The sequence below is a fragment of the Nilaparvata lugens genome, chromosome 4, assembly GCF_014356525.2.
Source record: "Nilaparvata lugens isolate BPH chromosome 4, ASM1435652v1, whole genome shotgun sequence".
In the NCBI taxonomy this organism is placed as follows: Eukaryota; Metazoa; Arthropoda; class Insecta; order Hemiptera; family Delphacidae; genus Nilaparvata; species Nilaparvata lugens.
In genome coordinates this window covers 54,931,640-54,950,208 of record NC_052507.1, presented here as the reverse complement: position 1 = coordinate 54,950,208, position 18,569 = coordinate 54,931,640, and the positions used below count along the sequence as shown (strand labels likewise).

General features: G+C 32.9%; 1 protein-coding gene and 1 long non-coding RNA gene across 3 annotated transcripts in view; one reads left to right on the top strand and one right to left on the bottom strand.

Annotated features, from left to right (window-relative positions):
- The window catches only part of LOC111063254, a 63,818-nt gene that overhangs the window by 22,878 nt on the left and 22,371 nt on the right, over positions 1–18,569 (top strand). For both annotated transcript variants that reach the window (XM_039425893.1, XM_039425892.1), the window contains exons 4-9: positions 10,846–11,071; positions 12,394–12,630; positions 13,772–13,897; positions 14,214–14,416; positions 14,896–15,019; positions 16,266–16,375. In XM_039425893.1, the coding sequence (XP_039281827.1) occupies positions 10,846–11,071; positions 12,394–12,630; positions 13,772–13,897; positions 14,214–14,416; positions 14,896–15,019; positions 16,266–16,375 (1,026 nt within the window). The remainder of the gene's footprint in view (positions 1–10,845; positions 11,072–12,393; positions 12,631–13,771; positions 13,898–14,213; positions 14,417–14,895; positions 15,020–16,265; positions 16,376–18,569) is intronic.
- LOC120350858 lies at positions 2,745–8,094 on the bottom strand. Its single transcript, XR_005571069.1, has 3 exons — positions 7,866–8,094; positions 6,483–6,572; positions 2,745–4,325 (listed from the first exon to the last, which is right to left on the bottom strand). It is a non-coding gene; the product is annotated as an uncharacterized LOC120350858 (long non-coding RNA).

Below are 18,569 nucleotides of genomic sequence, written 5' to 3'. Positions count from 1 at the left end.
TAAATAAAACAGCTCAGTTATTGAATAACTAAAATTTATTGCAAATGCTCTCTATGAAACAACATCAATAAACTTAATTTATATTTATTTACAAATGAAACTCACTTTATCAATGATTGATTACATTAGTAAGTATATATCTTGTTTATTCAAAACCAAATATAAAAGCTCATTTTATAAAATGACATTATAGTAAGTTACCCTTTCTTTGAAAAGTTTTTATATTTTAACATAAAATAATAGATAAAAAACACAAACCACAACTACTAGTTTCAATGTTTTACATAATCTTCATAAATACATTATTATATTGTTTACATATCTGTACTAATATAATAACATTTTGTTTTAGTGGGCTAATATTATCAATTATTTAGATCCTTCGAGTTCATTAATGTATAAATTTGCAAAATAACCTGAAAGTGGTAATCCCATTGCCAAACCTACCATGGAAATGCAAGATAGAAAAATCTATTTTTCAGATTTTATGAATAAAAATAAGTACCTATCCCTGAATACATACATTTTAAGAAAATACAAGCTTATTTTTATACTTTGCTGAATGGCCATCACGCTTTTATGCCTCTTTACACATTAGCTAACCATGATTCTAGTTTTCTCATTGAATCATAAAATAAATTAAAATCCATGAAAAACGTGGTAATGAATTTGAAATATGATACAATTGTGAGAAAACCTTACAGATTGTTTGTTAATGTGAAAGCGGTTTCAATCGGACTTTGGACCGGCACTATTGAACTTGTCTACAATGATCAAGCTCAATGGTGGTGGGTTACCATTCATACAATCTATCATACCTACTTCCATCAACATACATCTCTCACACTAAGGAGAACACACTTGAAATGATTTACAAAAAAGATAAGTTAGTAATTTAGTTTTCTCTAAAACGTGAATAAAATCTTATTAGACGTTATACAGACGAATTACACACTATTTGTTTAGTAGAACTGCTTCAATCAACTGCTTGTGTGGATTTTCAGTCGTCAAAAAATGTTTTTAAGAAAAAGCTATACAAATTTCCTGTAATATTAATGATTTATGAAACTTTATTGCCACTCAATACGGAACAAACTGCCGGCTAGCGAATTACGAAATTCGTGTTAGCAGACTTATTAGTAAACCAGAGATGATATATTCATATAAAAAAAACAATTTGACCCAGACATTTCAATCGGGGTTTAATCGGACTTTGGACCGGCACTAATGAACTTGTCTACGATGATCAAGCTCAATGGTGGTGGTTTACCATTGATACAATCTATCATCATACCTTGATAGATTTACTTGAAGGACTATAGATCTGAATGAATATTGTAATTTTATCTATAGGTTTTATTACATTATTTAAAACACGAGAAAAGTATGTTATTCAAGTGGAAAAATTGAAATCATCTCTATTTTGAGTAAATCATTTCAAGTGTGTCTTTGTCCTTAGTGTGAGAGATGTATGATGATGGAAGTAAAGGTATGATAGATTGTATGAATGGTGATATGGATTGGAAATTTGACATGATTCAATTATTAAACTTACATATAGCATTGTGATACCCTTGGGGTTCAAGTACATTCTAAGGAGAAAATAATAAAAGTGCTGCTCATTTATAGAGAAGTGGCATTGTTTTATAAAATCAGTTATTTCGATATTGAAATGAATCAACACTTCTATTACACCCTCCTAAGCCTTCAGCTGAATCTGTGTACTGATCTCAAGGCCATAGATAAGATTTCCAAAATCCTTGTACTTACGTCGTCGCGCAATACAAATAACAGGGTGTGCAGTGATAACCCAATCCGAAATTCAGTGTGATAAGGCTGTGTCGTAGACGATTTTTGCAAGAGACGGAAAGGTGTTGAAATTCTTTTCTACATCCGATTTGTTGGCCAGAAAGCCTAAATTGAAGCATTTTTAGGGATTACATGAGTCTCCCCCTCTCTTATTACTCCAATTAGCATTTACAGAGTGAGTCATATGTATGGGAACCCTTCAATGAATTGGAGACTTATAAAAGTATCATAGAACATTTTTATCGATGCCATCTTTCTTGTTTTAGAGAGGCATTTGAAATTATGTATCACACACATTTCAAATATTGCTTACATTACGAATATTCGAGTTACAACCCCTAAGTCACACCCTTATGAGGGTCTGAAATTCAGTTGCACGTCGAAAGGTAGAGTATTATACCAATAACTTATCCTGAAAGTTACAGTATTATCTACAACAGTCTTCAACTTTTTGAAGTATTCCCATAGGCCTACATATGATTCACTCTGTATTATATCAATTGAAAACATCAGCATTATAGTCACCCAGAATTCACCTTGGAATTCAATTCTATCGATGTTCAGTGATAGTTCGAGAGTGATTTTCGAGAAAATAAATCGACTTGAAAATTACATTGACAAATGCAAAAAAGTTGTTAAAAATAGTACGGGCATGTGAAAATTACGTTATGAATTATTTCAAGACTTTTTCACTTTTATATGAATTTTACGTAAAAAAACGTTTCCAAATTTACTGTTTTTACGTAAAAAAACGTTATATTTACATTGTGTGCGGACTGTGTCTTGTCACCGAGTCAAGTCTTATCTATTGTTTGTGAATTTCGCGAAATCCTGTTGATAAATTGTTCGATCCAGGTAAGCATATTCTTAGCCACTAATGTGATTAGGTTTTTTATTAATTTTTCCATTTTCATAGACGTCAACATGTCAGTGGCGTAGCATACACCCCCGCAGACCCCATGATGGGGGGTGTCCGGGTCAGGTTTATCTGTTCAAATACAAATATTGTATTGAAATAGCTTTAAAATAACGCAAAACATCCGTCAAAATCTGTGTTTTTATGCTTTTTCGAGAAAAGACTGACAGAAAACATTCAAACTTGGTGCAGAGGTTTAGGTAGGATCTAGGAATTTTGTGATTTTTATTTAGGAAGGACATAGATATTTCGTCAAAGATACGCCCAAAAACGCAATTTTCCAGCGTTTTTTAGCATGGGTTTTCATCTTTCAAATGTTTTGAAAGATGGGTTTTCATCAACCATCAAAGGTTTTCTCATTTTTTTTCATAATCGATATAGAATGTCCAAATTTAGGTTTATCTGCAGTGGAAATAAATTGTATAAGGACTTGGGAATAAGTGTAATGATCCATATAGAAGTGTTTTTCTGTATTTTATCAGCTTTGCCGAGACCAAATTGACTGAGAACGTTCAAAATAGGTACAGAGGTCCATCTCATATTATATTCTTTGCTTTGAAGTGATTTTTTCAAGAACAACAGGACTTGAAAAAGTAAACTCGAAACTCTATACACAGGTTCAGCTTAGCTAAGTTCAGACGTTGCTTAATTAAAGAGTTTGTTTCCCACAGTTTTTCATTGAGTTTGCAATGCATTTCTCTAAATTTCTCAAATAAATATTTTTAATTGATAGGATTAGATACATAATTGAAATCAACCGGAGATTGAATCAAGCCTGAAAGACTCTTTTGACCTTGGATCGAAGGAAGTGCAAGCCAAATGGAAAATGCAGAATGCTGAGGAAACGCAGAAAAATGCTTGATAACTCATGAAAAACGCTGAAACCCGCCTTTTTTGGGTCGTATCATTGGCATTAGTTCAAAACCCTTTTAATACAATATTTCTACACCTCAGCTGAACTTCTCAACCAAATTCGAAAATTTGCTGTTTATCTGTTCTCCAAAAAGTTTAGAATACGCAGAAAATGCTAATTTTAGGTGTAAGTTGATTTTTTTGTTGAATCTCCACGGCAATCAAATCTCATTCGCCCCACCCGAAATCAAATCCTGGCTACGTGCCACCAGACTGATCAAATTATTTGCATCTCAAAACGCAAGAAGACAGAGACAGATGAAATTTTGTGTGTAGTAGTGGAGGTGATATTGTGGTAGATGATATTCATATCAAATAAAAATACTAGAAATTATCACAACTACCTACTTATTTCAAATAAATTAAAATAAATGGTTGTGAAATTTCTGCAACTGCAAAATATTGATAGAATGACATAATATAAAATAATTATCCAATGAAGTACCGTATATAATACTTTTTAATTTTTTTTCAAAACATGAAAAATTGCGAAAGTAACAATAAATTGTTAATCTACATAAATACATTATTATTCATGAAAGAACACACTTGGTAATGGTAATGGTAATGGTAAAACGATGTGTACGGTGTCAAACTATAGGATAACATGTTCACTACTGTCTTTGCAGAATGAGGAACAACACACACGATGAACTGTCCCTGCGGTCTTTGTGACATATTTTCGTGCCTGAAATGAAATAAAAATAAATTATTTTCAAAAACTCCAATTGATTGGAATGAAAGGAATACCACAAGGAATAACAGAAGTAATGAGTTATACAAAAATGTTGTCACACAATAGTCCAGTCACATATACATTGGTGCTTGCAATTAATATTGTAGTTCTGATTTTTTAATATATCTTTTGGATACATGAGAGAAGTCCATAACCAATTTCTTCAAGCAAAGGAAATTTCATTAATTTCCTTGTGATAGATACAGAACATCGTATTTTGGGTTCATTTTCCAGTTTTCAGCTATTTCTGCCAAATCCAGTAATCAGACAGAAAAATTGGTTCTCGCCCTTTTACAGATAAAATGGGATCATGCAGAACTCTCCATCTCCAATGAGTAATAATTTATCAAAAATGTGTAAAATTGAAAGAAAAAATCAATTCTGATGAATTTTAGGTTTTGATCAACAATATCTTCCGATTGTTACCATTTACATATATAATTCAAAATTCCTCTGGGAGTATTTTTGTGCTTTACAATCTAAGATCAGGTAGAGCGCTTCATCTCATATAGATTTCCAGGTACACCGGACAACAATGCTCATTGTATTGTGAAAAACACCTAATTTTCAGCTTCAACCATCATCACCAACTACATTGTCCAGCACAATGACAGAAGTTAATGATATTATGTTCTATGAGAATCATCTGTTAGATGCACTTAATTTCATTCCCTATTGGAGAGGCGCGCATAAGGACAACTCAAGGATCAAAATTTCAAACTCTTTGTCACCTTTAAATTTGGAAGAAAAATAGCACAAGGACTACTGTACCTTATTATTTTATCTATCAATGTTATTAATTAGTGTCATTTGCATTGTAAATAAAAATAAAAATAAATTTATAACTTTTGACACAATGCTCAGATTTCATCTTACTACACTTCATTCTTCTCGACTCGTCAAGGCGGTCCAACATCATGCATCATAAGTCAAATTCGGTTGAGAAATGGAAAAATTGTTGTTGAGTGTACTTAGCCCATATTCCAATACACAAAATATGGCCAATTTCTATCTTTTATTGCAAAAAATAGCAGGTAGAACAATTTGAAATGAATTACCTCTCACTCATTGCAAGCTTTTATTCATAAGACTGGGAATTATGAATTTACCATGTATTTTCATATACACATGCTTGTTGTTTGTGAAGTCTAATTTAAATGTATTTTCCAGTCATAATAATGTCCACTCTCATTACACACTGAATTGATTAAAGATCTGAAATGAATTTTACTATTATAGATCTAGTCATACTAGTTTTAAGGCCTGAGTAAGCATATTTTACAATCACCTACCGTTAGGGAATTACTTGAGAAGGAATACAAGAGAAAAATTAAAAAGTTCCTATTGAAGAAATGTTTTTATAGTCTTGAACAGTATTTTAGCATTAGGTTGAACAGCATTGAATGATGTGATAATTTCTCATATAAAGTGAAAAGATGTGATTTTTAAGTAAATTTACAGTGCCTGTACAATATTTTATATAATGTGTCTTGGGCAATGAATAGGCCTAAAATTTGAATTTGAGCGCGACCAGCTTTGTTAGTAGTTGTACAATAAACGGTTTTTTTAGTCTATAGCTGATTAATGTCTTCTTAGTTGTTAGGTGTGGTTTCTAATATTGACTCCACGAAATGGAAGTCGTTGAACAAATCGAAATTAATGGTCTACCGGCCCGTGTGTACCCAGGCTAACAAACAATTAGTAGGGAACATCTACAAAACCCAACCAATGGAGAACGGTCCTGTCTCAAAAATTTGTTTTGGAGACACCAACAATAATTATGAATGTTCCAGGCGGCCTCCAATAGGAGATCAAGGAAGTATTCTAATGTTAGAATGCAAAACTCTAAAAAAGTAAATTCGTGTGGCTTTTGTTGGTGGGGAGTCTCTTGCGGGAAGGTCTCACCGCCTGAATATATTTAAGCCGTCAATGGGCCTTACGACTGTAGCTTACTTCAGCCAATACTTCAACAATTTAGCGTGCCCATCTGATAAAACGATAATGCGAAACTCTATTATTATTGGTATTGAAAGCAATTTGTAATTTGCATACAGCATCGACAGGAAAACAAACATGATTTGATAGGTTGATAATTACAAGAAAGCTCACCTGATAATTGATACGGTGATCACCAGCAATAAACTAGCAAGATAGACCCAGCAGAAAGTTTCATCCATAGCTCAATCAGCCTGTTATTCTCTGAAAAAAGAAAAATAACTGTTTCTAGACCTGCTAAGAGTTTATATGACAATACAGTAGGCTACCTGTATCATACGTATTCAATGATTCTTTTATAAAATCCGTTCTCAAAACCTATTTTTTGGATTTGGTTTTGAGGTGTTCAATCCTGAGTGAGACAGGAGTCAGGTGTTATAACGTGAAGCTTTATATGCAACCTAAAGCATGCTATATAATGCAAAGCCTATAAAGAGCAAAAAAGAAAAGATTGATTCTTTATTGATTGATACACTAAGTACATCATCAAAATGGTAGGAAAAGAAAATATAAGTTAACATTGTGCTATTCCTCTCCCAGATTTAGTTAAGGTTAGACACATAGTCCAAAATAGGTTAAGTCTTGTAGTTGTTCACTACAAGATAATAGGTAACTTGTATTGTTCAATATTCTGACAAATTCTACTCCTCCATCAACTTCTAAAATGCAATAGGCTACTTGCCCTACTTCAATAAACTCTATTGAAAAAATAGAAGATGCATAGCCTATAGATTACATTTTGATCTTGTTCAATGGCTATTAAATATGTTTGTATTAATTTTGTTTATCTTTAGATTGACTAATAACTACTGTATTCCTAGCCTACTTTATTTCTGTAGGCTGAAAGATACAGCAGATTATAATAATCCTAATTTTATTTATCAATATTTTTCAGTGGGTAGGTAGCCTATTCAGTATATTTAGTCCATGACCGGCAGTCGCCAGACAGACTTCGTTAAAATATAAAACAATCAAAACACAAATAAAGAGATGGCCGCAGATAGGTTGTTTCGTGTGGCTCTGTAGATGGACTGCCATAGTAACTCATTAAACAATCTCAAACTGGTCTACAAGTCCACTGGTCTCATCATCTCTCAATGAGTAGAGAGGGTAGTTGATAAGTTTTTCTCGAACCAGCCTACAAAACTTCCCATACTCCAGCTCACGAACACAAATTGACAGTCTGTTAAAAATTTTTAGCATCCAATTATTCAATATTCAAGATAACAGTATCTAAGTTTTCTAATCAGGTCCCGATATGTTGTAGCCTATCTGAGTATGGATAGGCAAAAATTTTAAGTGACAAGCATTTACGTTATTACTTATCCAGTGTAAGTTATTCGCCACGGTCCATAGATCGGGGAATCGTTTGGTTTTATTAAAATTAAAAGTGACTGTTCTGTATAATTAGCAATACTTGCTTTGAAGGTACATTTCAGATGTTAAAATTTAAAAATTATTTCAAATAGGGCCTAGGCAATATTATTTTAATCTTACCTGGTACGGTGATGAATAGCCTAATCATACTATTAATCGTTTCAACTTTCTGTTTTAAACGAATTCATCAATATTATGTCTTTGTGTTTGATAAGTCTTCTGCTAAAGAAGGGCTTATTTATAAGAATAAACCTACCAAGTTATAAATAATTTTGTATCTACTGTACTTTGTTACATCTTAACCTGACTGTTCAGTTTGTTGATAAAACATAACCTAATCTCCTTCTTACAATCAATATAAATTGTTGCCTTGTGTCATAGCCACCACTAATACCTCTGTATTAGAGTTTGCTATACTTGTGTTCTTTTCTCACTTGGAATTAGTTTGGAATGTTTGCCTCATTCTTCAATAAAGAACTTATTTATTTGGGCATTATAACGATAAATCAGTTGAAACTATTCATTCCCAAAAAATTGTCAACCATATGAAAATAGATTATGCTGAGGAAACATAATTATTAATTACAAAGAACTACTCTTCTTTCGATTAAAACGTGCTCTTCTTTTGATTTTATTTGAGATAAAATGAATAAAAAATTACTAGTAGTTCTTTGTAATTAATCTCACAAGTACCTCTATAAAAATACTTGAATGATGACTAGAAATGTTTATCAGAGATAAGCTTTATTAAATATATATCATTGTAATGAAAAAGGAATCAGCTAAAGAGAACGAGCTCTTGTAGCATTATACAGCCCATTACTGTATTCAAAACCATTTTGTTCACACACTATAATGACTATTGTCAATTTAGTATTTTTACTAACTATGACACATTAATGAATTAATTGAAAACTGTATCTCGGAATCAACAATACTCAGATCCTGATACATTGTACAGTGTGCGTCTAATTTGGATTTTATGATGGAACTTCCTTATCAGTTTTAATCAATAACTTGCTATAAGGTGTATCTTATCATGCAACAAAACTCTCTCCTGTTTCAATGAGTAATCCTTTATTTAGTCAGTACCAGTCCTTTCCCCCCTTGCCATGTTCGTGGGTTTTTTTGGGGGGAAAAGTGGATTTTTTGTGTACCTTATCTGTATTTTATTGGAACTTATTCAATGATAAATTGCATTTTCTCTTTATCAATTTATATCTCGGTTCATCATTTTCTATTTTTAAGTCATCAAGAACCGTATACAATCTTTTATTGATGTGTTGGACATTTTCTTCTAGGTCTATAATATTAGGGGTACTTCTACAAAATATTATACAGTAGTCATTTGAAAAACGATATGTCAACTCAATTCCTCGTTATATTTTATTCAATTGAATTGACCTTTACTCGATTGAACCCAATTAAAGACATTGCTCTTTAGATAAAGATGCTACTTGGCATATATTTCTGTTGTTTTGTAAGTTTTTGCGATATAATTGAGAATAATGCTGTACAATGAAATAAAACCTCCGTAACTTGTGTGGCTCCAATCATACATTCCATTTTCCATGCATTAGTCTAACGCTTATGAGACAATATCCTCTTCATTATTTCCACTTTTTTATGACATTCAAGACTATAATTTGTTTGCGTTATTAATAATATTAGAATTGAATTTTATTTCAATTGAAAATTTCATTTATCGACTGCACCTACATAATTCAAATTAAATTTAATTCAATGACATCATATATTTACAATGATAGATATACATAGGAATACATAGAGAAATTATTAAATAGATAATTGAATACAGTAGTATATTGTAAATGTAGTCTGCGAACAGTAGTGAAATACATCCAGAACTAAAACACAACTAGAAAAATAAATGCAATACATTAATACATCTAAGTCAATAGGAAACGAAAAACAGACTGTAGTGAGATTCAAGTTAAGTCAGTTACGTTGTAACGTGAAACCCACTATTGTTTCAAAACCTTTTTTTATCCATTTCAAAAAATCCAAATATTGTCGTCAATTCTTTAAATATCGCACTTTCAATATTCTACTGGATGTTGATGTGACCTGTGCCATATTTTGTAAGCTCTTGTCATTCTCTGTATTATTCAGTACTTGTTGACAAGACCAATTGTGAAGTGTTTTGGCTCAATAAAATTCAATTATTGCAATTTCAGTGTCAACTATTATTTGTTTTCAGTCTACACAATTGCATCGAAAAAATTCAATCGTTGGTATTTATTACTCTATAATAATCATGTCAAATATCTAATGAAAGCTATATAAATGGAACTAAGAACTTCTGCTACTGCAAATATTGACCGAAGAAATAGCCGAATAGTCCAGTCACTATATACATTGGTGCATGCAATTATATTGTAGTTCTGATTTTTTAATATATTATTTGGGTACATAAGAGAAGTTCAGAACCAATTTCTTCATGCAAAATTTCCTTGTGCTAGATACAGGGTGGCCCAAAAACCTCGTATTTCCGGCTCAATTTCCAGTTTTCAGCTATTTCTGCCAAATCTCCTAATCGGACAGAAAAATTTGCTCTCGCCTTTTTTTTTAGATCATGAAATTTTGAATAAAATGAGATCATTCGGAACTCTTTATCTCCAATGAGTACTGAGTTATTATTTTTCAAAAATGAGTGAAATTTGACACACATTGAGCACACCCCCTTTTTATGTCTATATTGACTGGACTAGAAGGAAATTTGAAGAATGATACTGTCAAAAAATTGTACAAACACCGGGAATCGAGACAGGTACCTCTCACGTCTGGGCACAATTTTTTGACTGTTTCATTTTTCAAATTTCCTTCTGCTATTTATTTCTTCGGTCAATATTTATATAGCTTTCATTGGATATTTAAAATGATTATTATAAAGTAATAAATACCAACGATTGAATTTGTTCGATTCAACTGTGAACTCAGAACAGATAATAATTATTGACACTGAAATTGCAATAATTGAATTGAATTGAATTTTATTGATTTATTATAATTCAATTTATTTCATTTTCTAATAATATATTCCACCTCGTTACTATTTAATTGTGTATGTTGTTTGCAGATTCAACGTGGAGCTGGCCAAAGACAACATAGTGTTATCGGATGAACTGAAGCAGAGCTTCATTGCGAACTTGGAGCAGTTCGAGAACTCGGTTGACGCGGCCGATTCGTGGTTCGAGACGTCGGCACCCGGCCTGCAGCAGTACGAGGAATGCGACGGAAATCCTCTGGTCAGGTGGAAGTCGGGAGGCTATAACAGTGTCTTCAAACTCATCGATGACAATTTCGTAAGTATTGTTTCAATAACCACATAGCACGTTTTTTTCAACTTTTTTTATATAAACACTACTGTTTTCAGCTTGCAAGCCATTTTCAAGCGTCCTTTTTCCAAAATTTTTAAAAGAACACTTTCAAGGATACTTGAAAATTGCTTGAAAACGGAAAATAGTTGTGCTTATACAAGTGTTTATATAAAAAAGTTTAAACTATGTGGTTATTTCTAAATCAATTTAACAATTCAAGTAGCCATATCAAAATACTTAAGTAGGCTACTGTATTGACTGTCAATATTTTCCCTCTTCCTCCCTCTTCCTCCCCTTCCTCCTTATTTTTCTCCTCTTCCTTCTCCACCTTCACCTCGTCCTACCGCTCCACCTCCACCTCCTCCTCTTCTTCTTCTCCTCTTCCTACTCCTTCTCTCCCTTCTCCTCCTCCTCCTCCTCCCCCCTCTTCCTACTCCTTCTCTCCCTTCTCCTCCTCCTCCTCCTTCTCCCCCCTCTTCCTTCTCCTCTTCCCCCTCCTACTTATCCTTCTCCCATCCTCCTACTTTCTTCTTCGCTTTCGGATGTCCACATCTATTCTCTTTGCTTGCCCTGATCTACTCACTACATTTTTTGCTGACGACGATGTCTACAATTTAGCCGTAGGGTTGTTCGTAGAACTGTCATCTTTCACCATCTTTACATTAGTGATAAGCTATTCGTCTATCAGACAAACATATTTTCAGAGTCGGCAGGGCAGAAAGCTCTCCGATTGGCTGATTGGGTTGGCGCCTGAAAACCGCCTAATATGGTCTCGCCCTAATGCTGCGATGTTTTCATCAGTCGAAACAAACAGTTCACAAACTAAACGAAAATAAACCATCAATAACAACAACTAAAGCACTGGAAATTACAAATAATGATGATTCAAAGATAAGTTGATCTCTAATAGAGCAGTGAAGAAATAAACAACGGAGAATTGTAAACTCAACAACCTAACCACAAACTCGTGCAGCGATTTTTCGCCTGCAGACCTAAGTCAACACCACAGCCACTGACCTTCAGGTTTTCGACTGTACAGATGTATCGCTCATGTGAAACGTAACTTTAGGGTGGCATGTGTGTTGAACATGTTTGTACACCTATTTCGTCATACATTGTTGTAAACTCATTACTGTCAGTTGGTGGAGCTAGCCAAGCAATCGCCCTGAGGGAGAACTCGATCACAAATCGATACAAGCTATTCTTGGGCCTTAGACTGACGATTCTATGTTATGTTGTTAAATGTTTGAAAGATACCTGGTTTATTCTATTTCCAATCTTATTCATAAATTTTTGAACGTTTTCAGGGCCTGAAAGGAGTGCCATCATCCAGCAAAGTGCAGTTTGGCAAAGAGGTGACCTCAATTGAATGGGATCAAGATAAGGGTCGTTCTGAAGGCCATTCGGTGACCTTGAGATGCTCGGACGGCAGTCAGCTGACAGCTGATCACGTGATTGTGGCTGTGTCATTGGGCGTTCTCAAGCACACGGCTGCATCAGTGTTCAAACCGGAGCTGCCTTCCTACAAGCAGATTGCTATAAAGGTGAGCTGCAACCCTGCAAATCAATTAAACTAATGAACGATGAAACATTCGGAATCAACTGAATCACATTGAATAATTTAAACTGTTTAAAATTGAATTGATTGAAACAATTCAATGTATTTCTAGAAACAAAGTCAATTAAAAAAATATATTATTCATCCTCTAACTGAAATAAATTATAGACTATTCTGTCACTACATGAATACTTCTCATGACAAAATATTATTTTTACATAAATAATTGGTTGTGAATAAAATATTAAAATACCATAATATAGAATTATTTCTAGCAATTATAGGTACAGCATTACAAATGACCACAATTCCCACTAGTTGATCATCTATCATTATCAACATACAAATAGTGCTACCGGAAAAATGTATAGTTCTAATTTCGTATAAAATACTTCATATTCAGAACAGTGCTCTGGATGAAATGAGTTGAGGCTTGAGCTCCTAAACGATTAGATAACGATATTTAACTGCTTGGTGCTAGTTAAGCAATATGAGTGTTGTCTCATAAATGTATTTAGTCACATGAACTTGGATGCGAAAGTCCGAGTTGTGCATTATTTGGTGTCACCGATGTACTGACTGGTCGAAACACAAAGTCTCAACTTATTAGACATATTTATACCATGTAGATTCTTTTTTATTTACAAGTATACCATGAGTATTAAGGTCTACCTCTGAAAAGCTGTCCTAGTACCTTGAAATGGGATGAAATAGGGTGGAAACTGTGGAAGGAATTGACAAATTTTTTATCATCGGAGGACGATGGAATCTAATTTTGTATTCATAACTGTATTCAGAGGCCTCTGATAATCTGGCTAATTAAGGTCAATTATATGTTATGTTCTGTACTTATAAAGACTCCAAAAACACATTATATTACGTTACTCAAAGAGTGTTTAGAGGCCGATAAGGGTGATTATATTTCATATTCTAAATAAAGAGCATAAAACACAAATTATATACAGTAATAGGTTATCCAAAAAGAAGAGGATGAAAATATTTCACATCCAAAATTCCAATAGTAATAGTTATGACATTAGACATATATGTATCACTCAAATAAATTCATCTCATCTTTTTTTTTTTAATATAATTAATCAAGTCCCAATCTTGTGTGTTTTGAGCAGGCGCTGGGATTTGGAACAGTGAACAAAATTTTCTTGAGGTTTCCAAATCGTTGGTGGCCAGAAGAGTTGAAAGGTTTCAATTTGCTTTGGACTTCACAGGACAGAGAATCACAAGAGTATGAAAAGGTAAATATGCAATTAATACATCGTTATTTCAACTGCTTCATATCATAAGAAATCGAAATTATTGTGTTAAGAAGTCCAGTATTATAAGATTTTATCTGCGGTTTTGTTTGGTGCATGATTCTTCTGATGTAGATCAAATAAATCATTTAAATTTTCACAACCAACAAGGTTCTTTCTCACATTTTCTCATTCTTTGTTTACAAAGATGTCGTAGAATTAAAGTATGAATGAATCATCATTTTTATCAGTTCTAATGAAATAAATGTAAAATTTAATGAAAAATTGGGCAATGACAAGCATGTTTTTATTTTTTCAGAGAAACCTTGCCTGGGCGAAAGATGTCTTCGGTTTTTTCGTGGTTGATGAACTTCCTGATATGCTCTGTGGTTGGATTGTGGGAAAATCAGCTCGGGAAATGGAAAAAGAAACCGATCAGACTGTGTTGGATGTTTCCTATGAACTGCTGACAAGGTTTTTCGGCAAAAAGTTCGACATTCCTAAGCCGACCGCTATTTCCAGGTATACATTTACTAATCATTTTTGTTTTTCACTCCATTAACAAGGATCTCAATTGTTTATTTGCTGTATGATGCAAATATTATTAACATTTTTTCAACATCTAAATCCGTTTAAATTTTATTTAAATTCAATGTGAATTATCAACATTATTTTTTACTTTTCAATATTGTAAAATATCAGTCATAATACAACTGCAGTAAAGTTCACAGCAAGGAAATTATTCAATTCATATTTTCAATGATCTCTCACCTATTATACTATACTCATTCCTGCTGAGGAATTTCCCTCCCTTAGCCGAAAGGCTAGAATTTTCCTCCCTTACGTGTGATGCACACACGTAGTTTCTTATAATGTTGAATTACCAAATTAATTTTTCTTTATTCTTTTAAATTTAAAAAAAATATATATATTTCTTTAATAATTATTATTAAACGAAAATCCAAATTAAGTTTCCATCTGTATTTTTTTTTTAATTTTAGGTCACAGTGGTACTCAAATCCGTTCACCAGAGGTTCATACAGTTTTCGTACAGTTGACAGTCAAAATGTGAACGCCTCGGCAGCTCAACTGTCTCAACCAGTCGTTAATAAGCTAGGAAAACAGGTGAGTCAATTGTTTTTCTCAATAAAAACGTTGATATCAAGTAGAAGACATCGAAATTCAACCCAATATTATTCTAAACTGGGTAGATACATTCCACGACTAATCGAGTGAGATTCTGGACAGTTGGATTTAACACTAGTCAAAACATCTAATCAACAAACTAGTTTATAAATTTTATAGTGGTTGGTATTATAAGTCTCTAAAATTTTTAGAGGTTGGGACAATTTTATTCTTTGTTTGATTGCTTGTTTGTTTGTTTGTTTTCAATAGCTTCCTAGAGACTCAGAGTATAGGAACTGTCAAAATACATAACACATACGGTAACACAAAAAAGGAGAAAAAAATCACAAAAAGTAACCCTTTCTACACACAAACTCTGCCGTGGTATAGAACACTCCTGTAACCATCAATAAGCTCTTCAACTCCTTTTCAAAAACATGGACATTATCACAATTTTTCAAATTAGTAGGGAGCTTTCTAATAAATTTAAGGCCCATATATGTTGGTTTATTTTCAAAAAGAGCTGTTCTGTCATACAGTGAAGCATATTTCTCACTGTCTCCTCTATTTCTTGTATTGTATCTATGTGTATCAGAATTTCTAGACATAGTCTTTCTTTTAACATGCATAATAACCTCATAGATAATATAAATAGAGGGAACAGTTGAATGAAAATATAAATCTCAGTACTTTTAAATTATTTTGTCACAACATGTTTCGGACATTAATGCTATTTTCAAGAAACATGTGACAAAATAATTTAAAAAGATACTGAGATTTATAATTATTTTTATTTATATTGAAAGTAGCCCTAAAGAAAAATACAATAAACAGGGAACAGTTGTATGCCTCGTTCTATAAAGTGATCTCTACAGTACTCTGTGGGTATAATACCTTTAATTGCCCTTACAGCTTTTTTTGGAGCTTGGACACTCTCTCCAAATTCTTGCAGGACCCACCTCACACGACAATGGCATAGAGGATGTGTGACATTATCAGTGAGTGGTAGACTGCCATTGTCTTTTTGGTATCATTTAATCTTCTTATTTGTCGGAGTGCAAAAATTCCAGATGCAATACTCCCACAGAGCTGATCAGTATAGCAATTCCATGAAATATATTGGTCCAAAGCACTGATTTCTATTGTGATAATTCTTGTATTCTACTAAGAATTAGTCGAATTCTTCACGGACTTATAGTTTTTATATTGAAAATGTATAATTGTTTTCATGTGTTTTATCCATTAGGTGCTATTTTTCGCCGGTGAAGCGACTCATCCATATTTTTATTCCACGGTTCATGGAGCTCTCGAGACTGGACTCAGAGAGGCTAATAGACTTGCATCCATCTATTCATTGTAAGTTACCTTCAATATTCAATCTTTTTCCTGATTGCATTGCATATTGTTGCACACATTCTAGAATAGAATAATAGAATGACTCCTTCATTTGATGAGGTGGATGTCCGCTCTATCACTTATCTAAAATAGTCTAAAACTCATCCACTTTTTCTTTCTTCCACTGCTCGAGAAATTGCTGGATAATTCATAATATTAAAGAGTTTTAAGGAGACAAAATTATTTAGTGATTCTTGTCCTTCTCATAATTCAGTAATTGTTCTCTCATTTGCTTCATGTCATATTATTTTCTTCGGTTTAAATTCCTATGTTAATCTTTGAAATGAAACCACTATTTGATTATTTTTGACTCAACGTTTTACTAAATAGTTGATAATTCTTTTCAATATTTGTTGGCATGTAAAAAAAATGTATTGGATTATGATAATGTCACAACATGTTTCGGACATTAATGCTATTTTCAAGAAACATGTGACAAAATAATTTAAAAAGATACTGAGATTTATAATTATTTTTATTTATATTGAAAGTAGCCCTAAAGAAAAATACAATAAACAGGGAACAGTTGTATGCCTCGTTCTATAAAGTGATCTCTACAGTACTCTGTGGGTATAATACCTTTAATTGCCCTTACAGCTTTTTTTGGAGCTTGGACACTCTCTCCAAATTCTTGCAGGACCCACCTCACACGACAATGGCATAGAGGATGTGTGACATTATCAGTGAGTGGTAGACTGCCATTGTCTTTTTGGTATCATTTAATCTTCTTATTTGTCGGAGTGCAAAAATTCCAGATGCAATACTCCCACAGAGCTGATCAGTATAGCAATTCCATGAAATATATTGGTCCAAAGCACTGATTTCTATTGTGATAATTCTTGTATTCTACTAAGAATTAGTCGAATTCTTCACGGACTTATAGTTTTTATATTGAAAATGTATAATTGTTTTCATGTGTTTTATCCATTAGGTGCTATTTTTCGCCGGTGAAGCGACTCATCCATATTTTTATTCCACGGTTCATGGAGCTCTCGAGACTGGACTCAGAGAGGCTAATAGACTTGCATCCATCTATTCATTGTAAGTTACCTTCAATATTCAATCTTTTTCCTGATTGCATTGCATATTATTGCACACATTCTAGAATAGAATAGAATGACTCCTTCATTTGATGAGGTGGATGTCCGCTCTATCACTTATCCAAAATAGTCTAAAACTCATCCACTTTTTCTTTCTTCCACTGCTCGAGAAATTGCTGGATAATTCATAATATTAAAGAGTTTTAAGGAGACAAAATTATTTAGTGATTCTTGTCCTTCTCATAATTCAGTAATTGTTCTCTCATTTGCTTCATGTCATATTATTTTCTTCGGTTTAAATTCCTATGTTAATCTTTGAAATGAAACCACTATTTGATTATTTTTGACTCAACGTTTTACTAAATAGTTGATAATTCTTTTCAATATTTGTTGGCATGTAAAAAAAATGTATTGGATTATGATAATGTCACTTTCTGAATTATAGTTTTAGTGATAGTGTGGAAGATATCCAAATTGAATGGAACGACTTGATTCAATTGTCACACTCACTTATTTATTGAAGCATTTTCACTTAGAAATGTTTAAATGAATAAGTACGAGTAGTTGTGACAATTTTAAGTCATTCATCAGTATTCTGTTAATAATTATGTAATGTCCCATACATGTTCACAATGACTTTATGCTTGCTGATTTTTGTTCGCTTTGTGATGGGCTCTAGGATTTGTTTGTGTTTAGTGTTGAAATTTCTTCGTTTCCTTGTAATAATCTGCTTCATGTGAGTCCAGCTTAGCATCAGATGCATGACAAAATACGCTTTTCTTATGATTTGATCAATTCTTTACTATTAGATATTGATATTAGTGAATGCTGAAAAATGGAAAATGCGTTAAATCCTTTATTTTCTCATTAGAGAATGAAATTATTCATCGTTTGTCTGTATGACTGTGTTTTTTGAACGTTACTTTCGTGATTCTTTCGGCGTGAGCTTCCAGTAACTGTTGCATGTCGAAGTGCCGTATCAAAGTAAAGCTTATCATTCAAGTATCATTCACGTAAGTTGTCGAGTTGTACAAATGCCTGTCAACTTTCAATCATGATTAAATTCCATAAGAACCAATCATAGAAGGTTTTTGTGAGAAGAAGGCTTTTCTGAT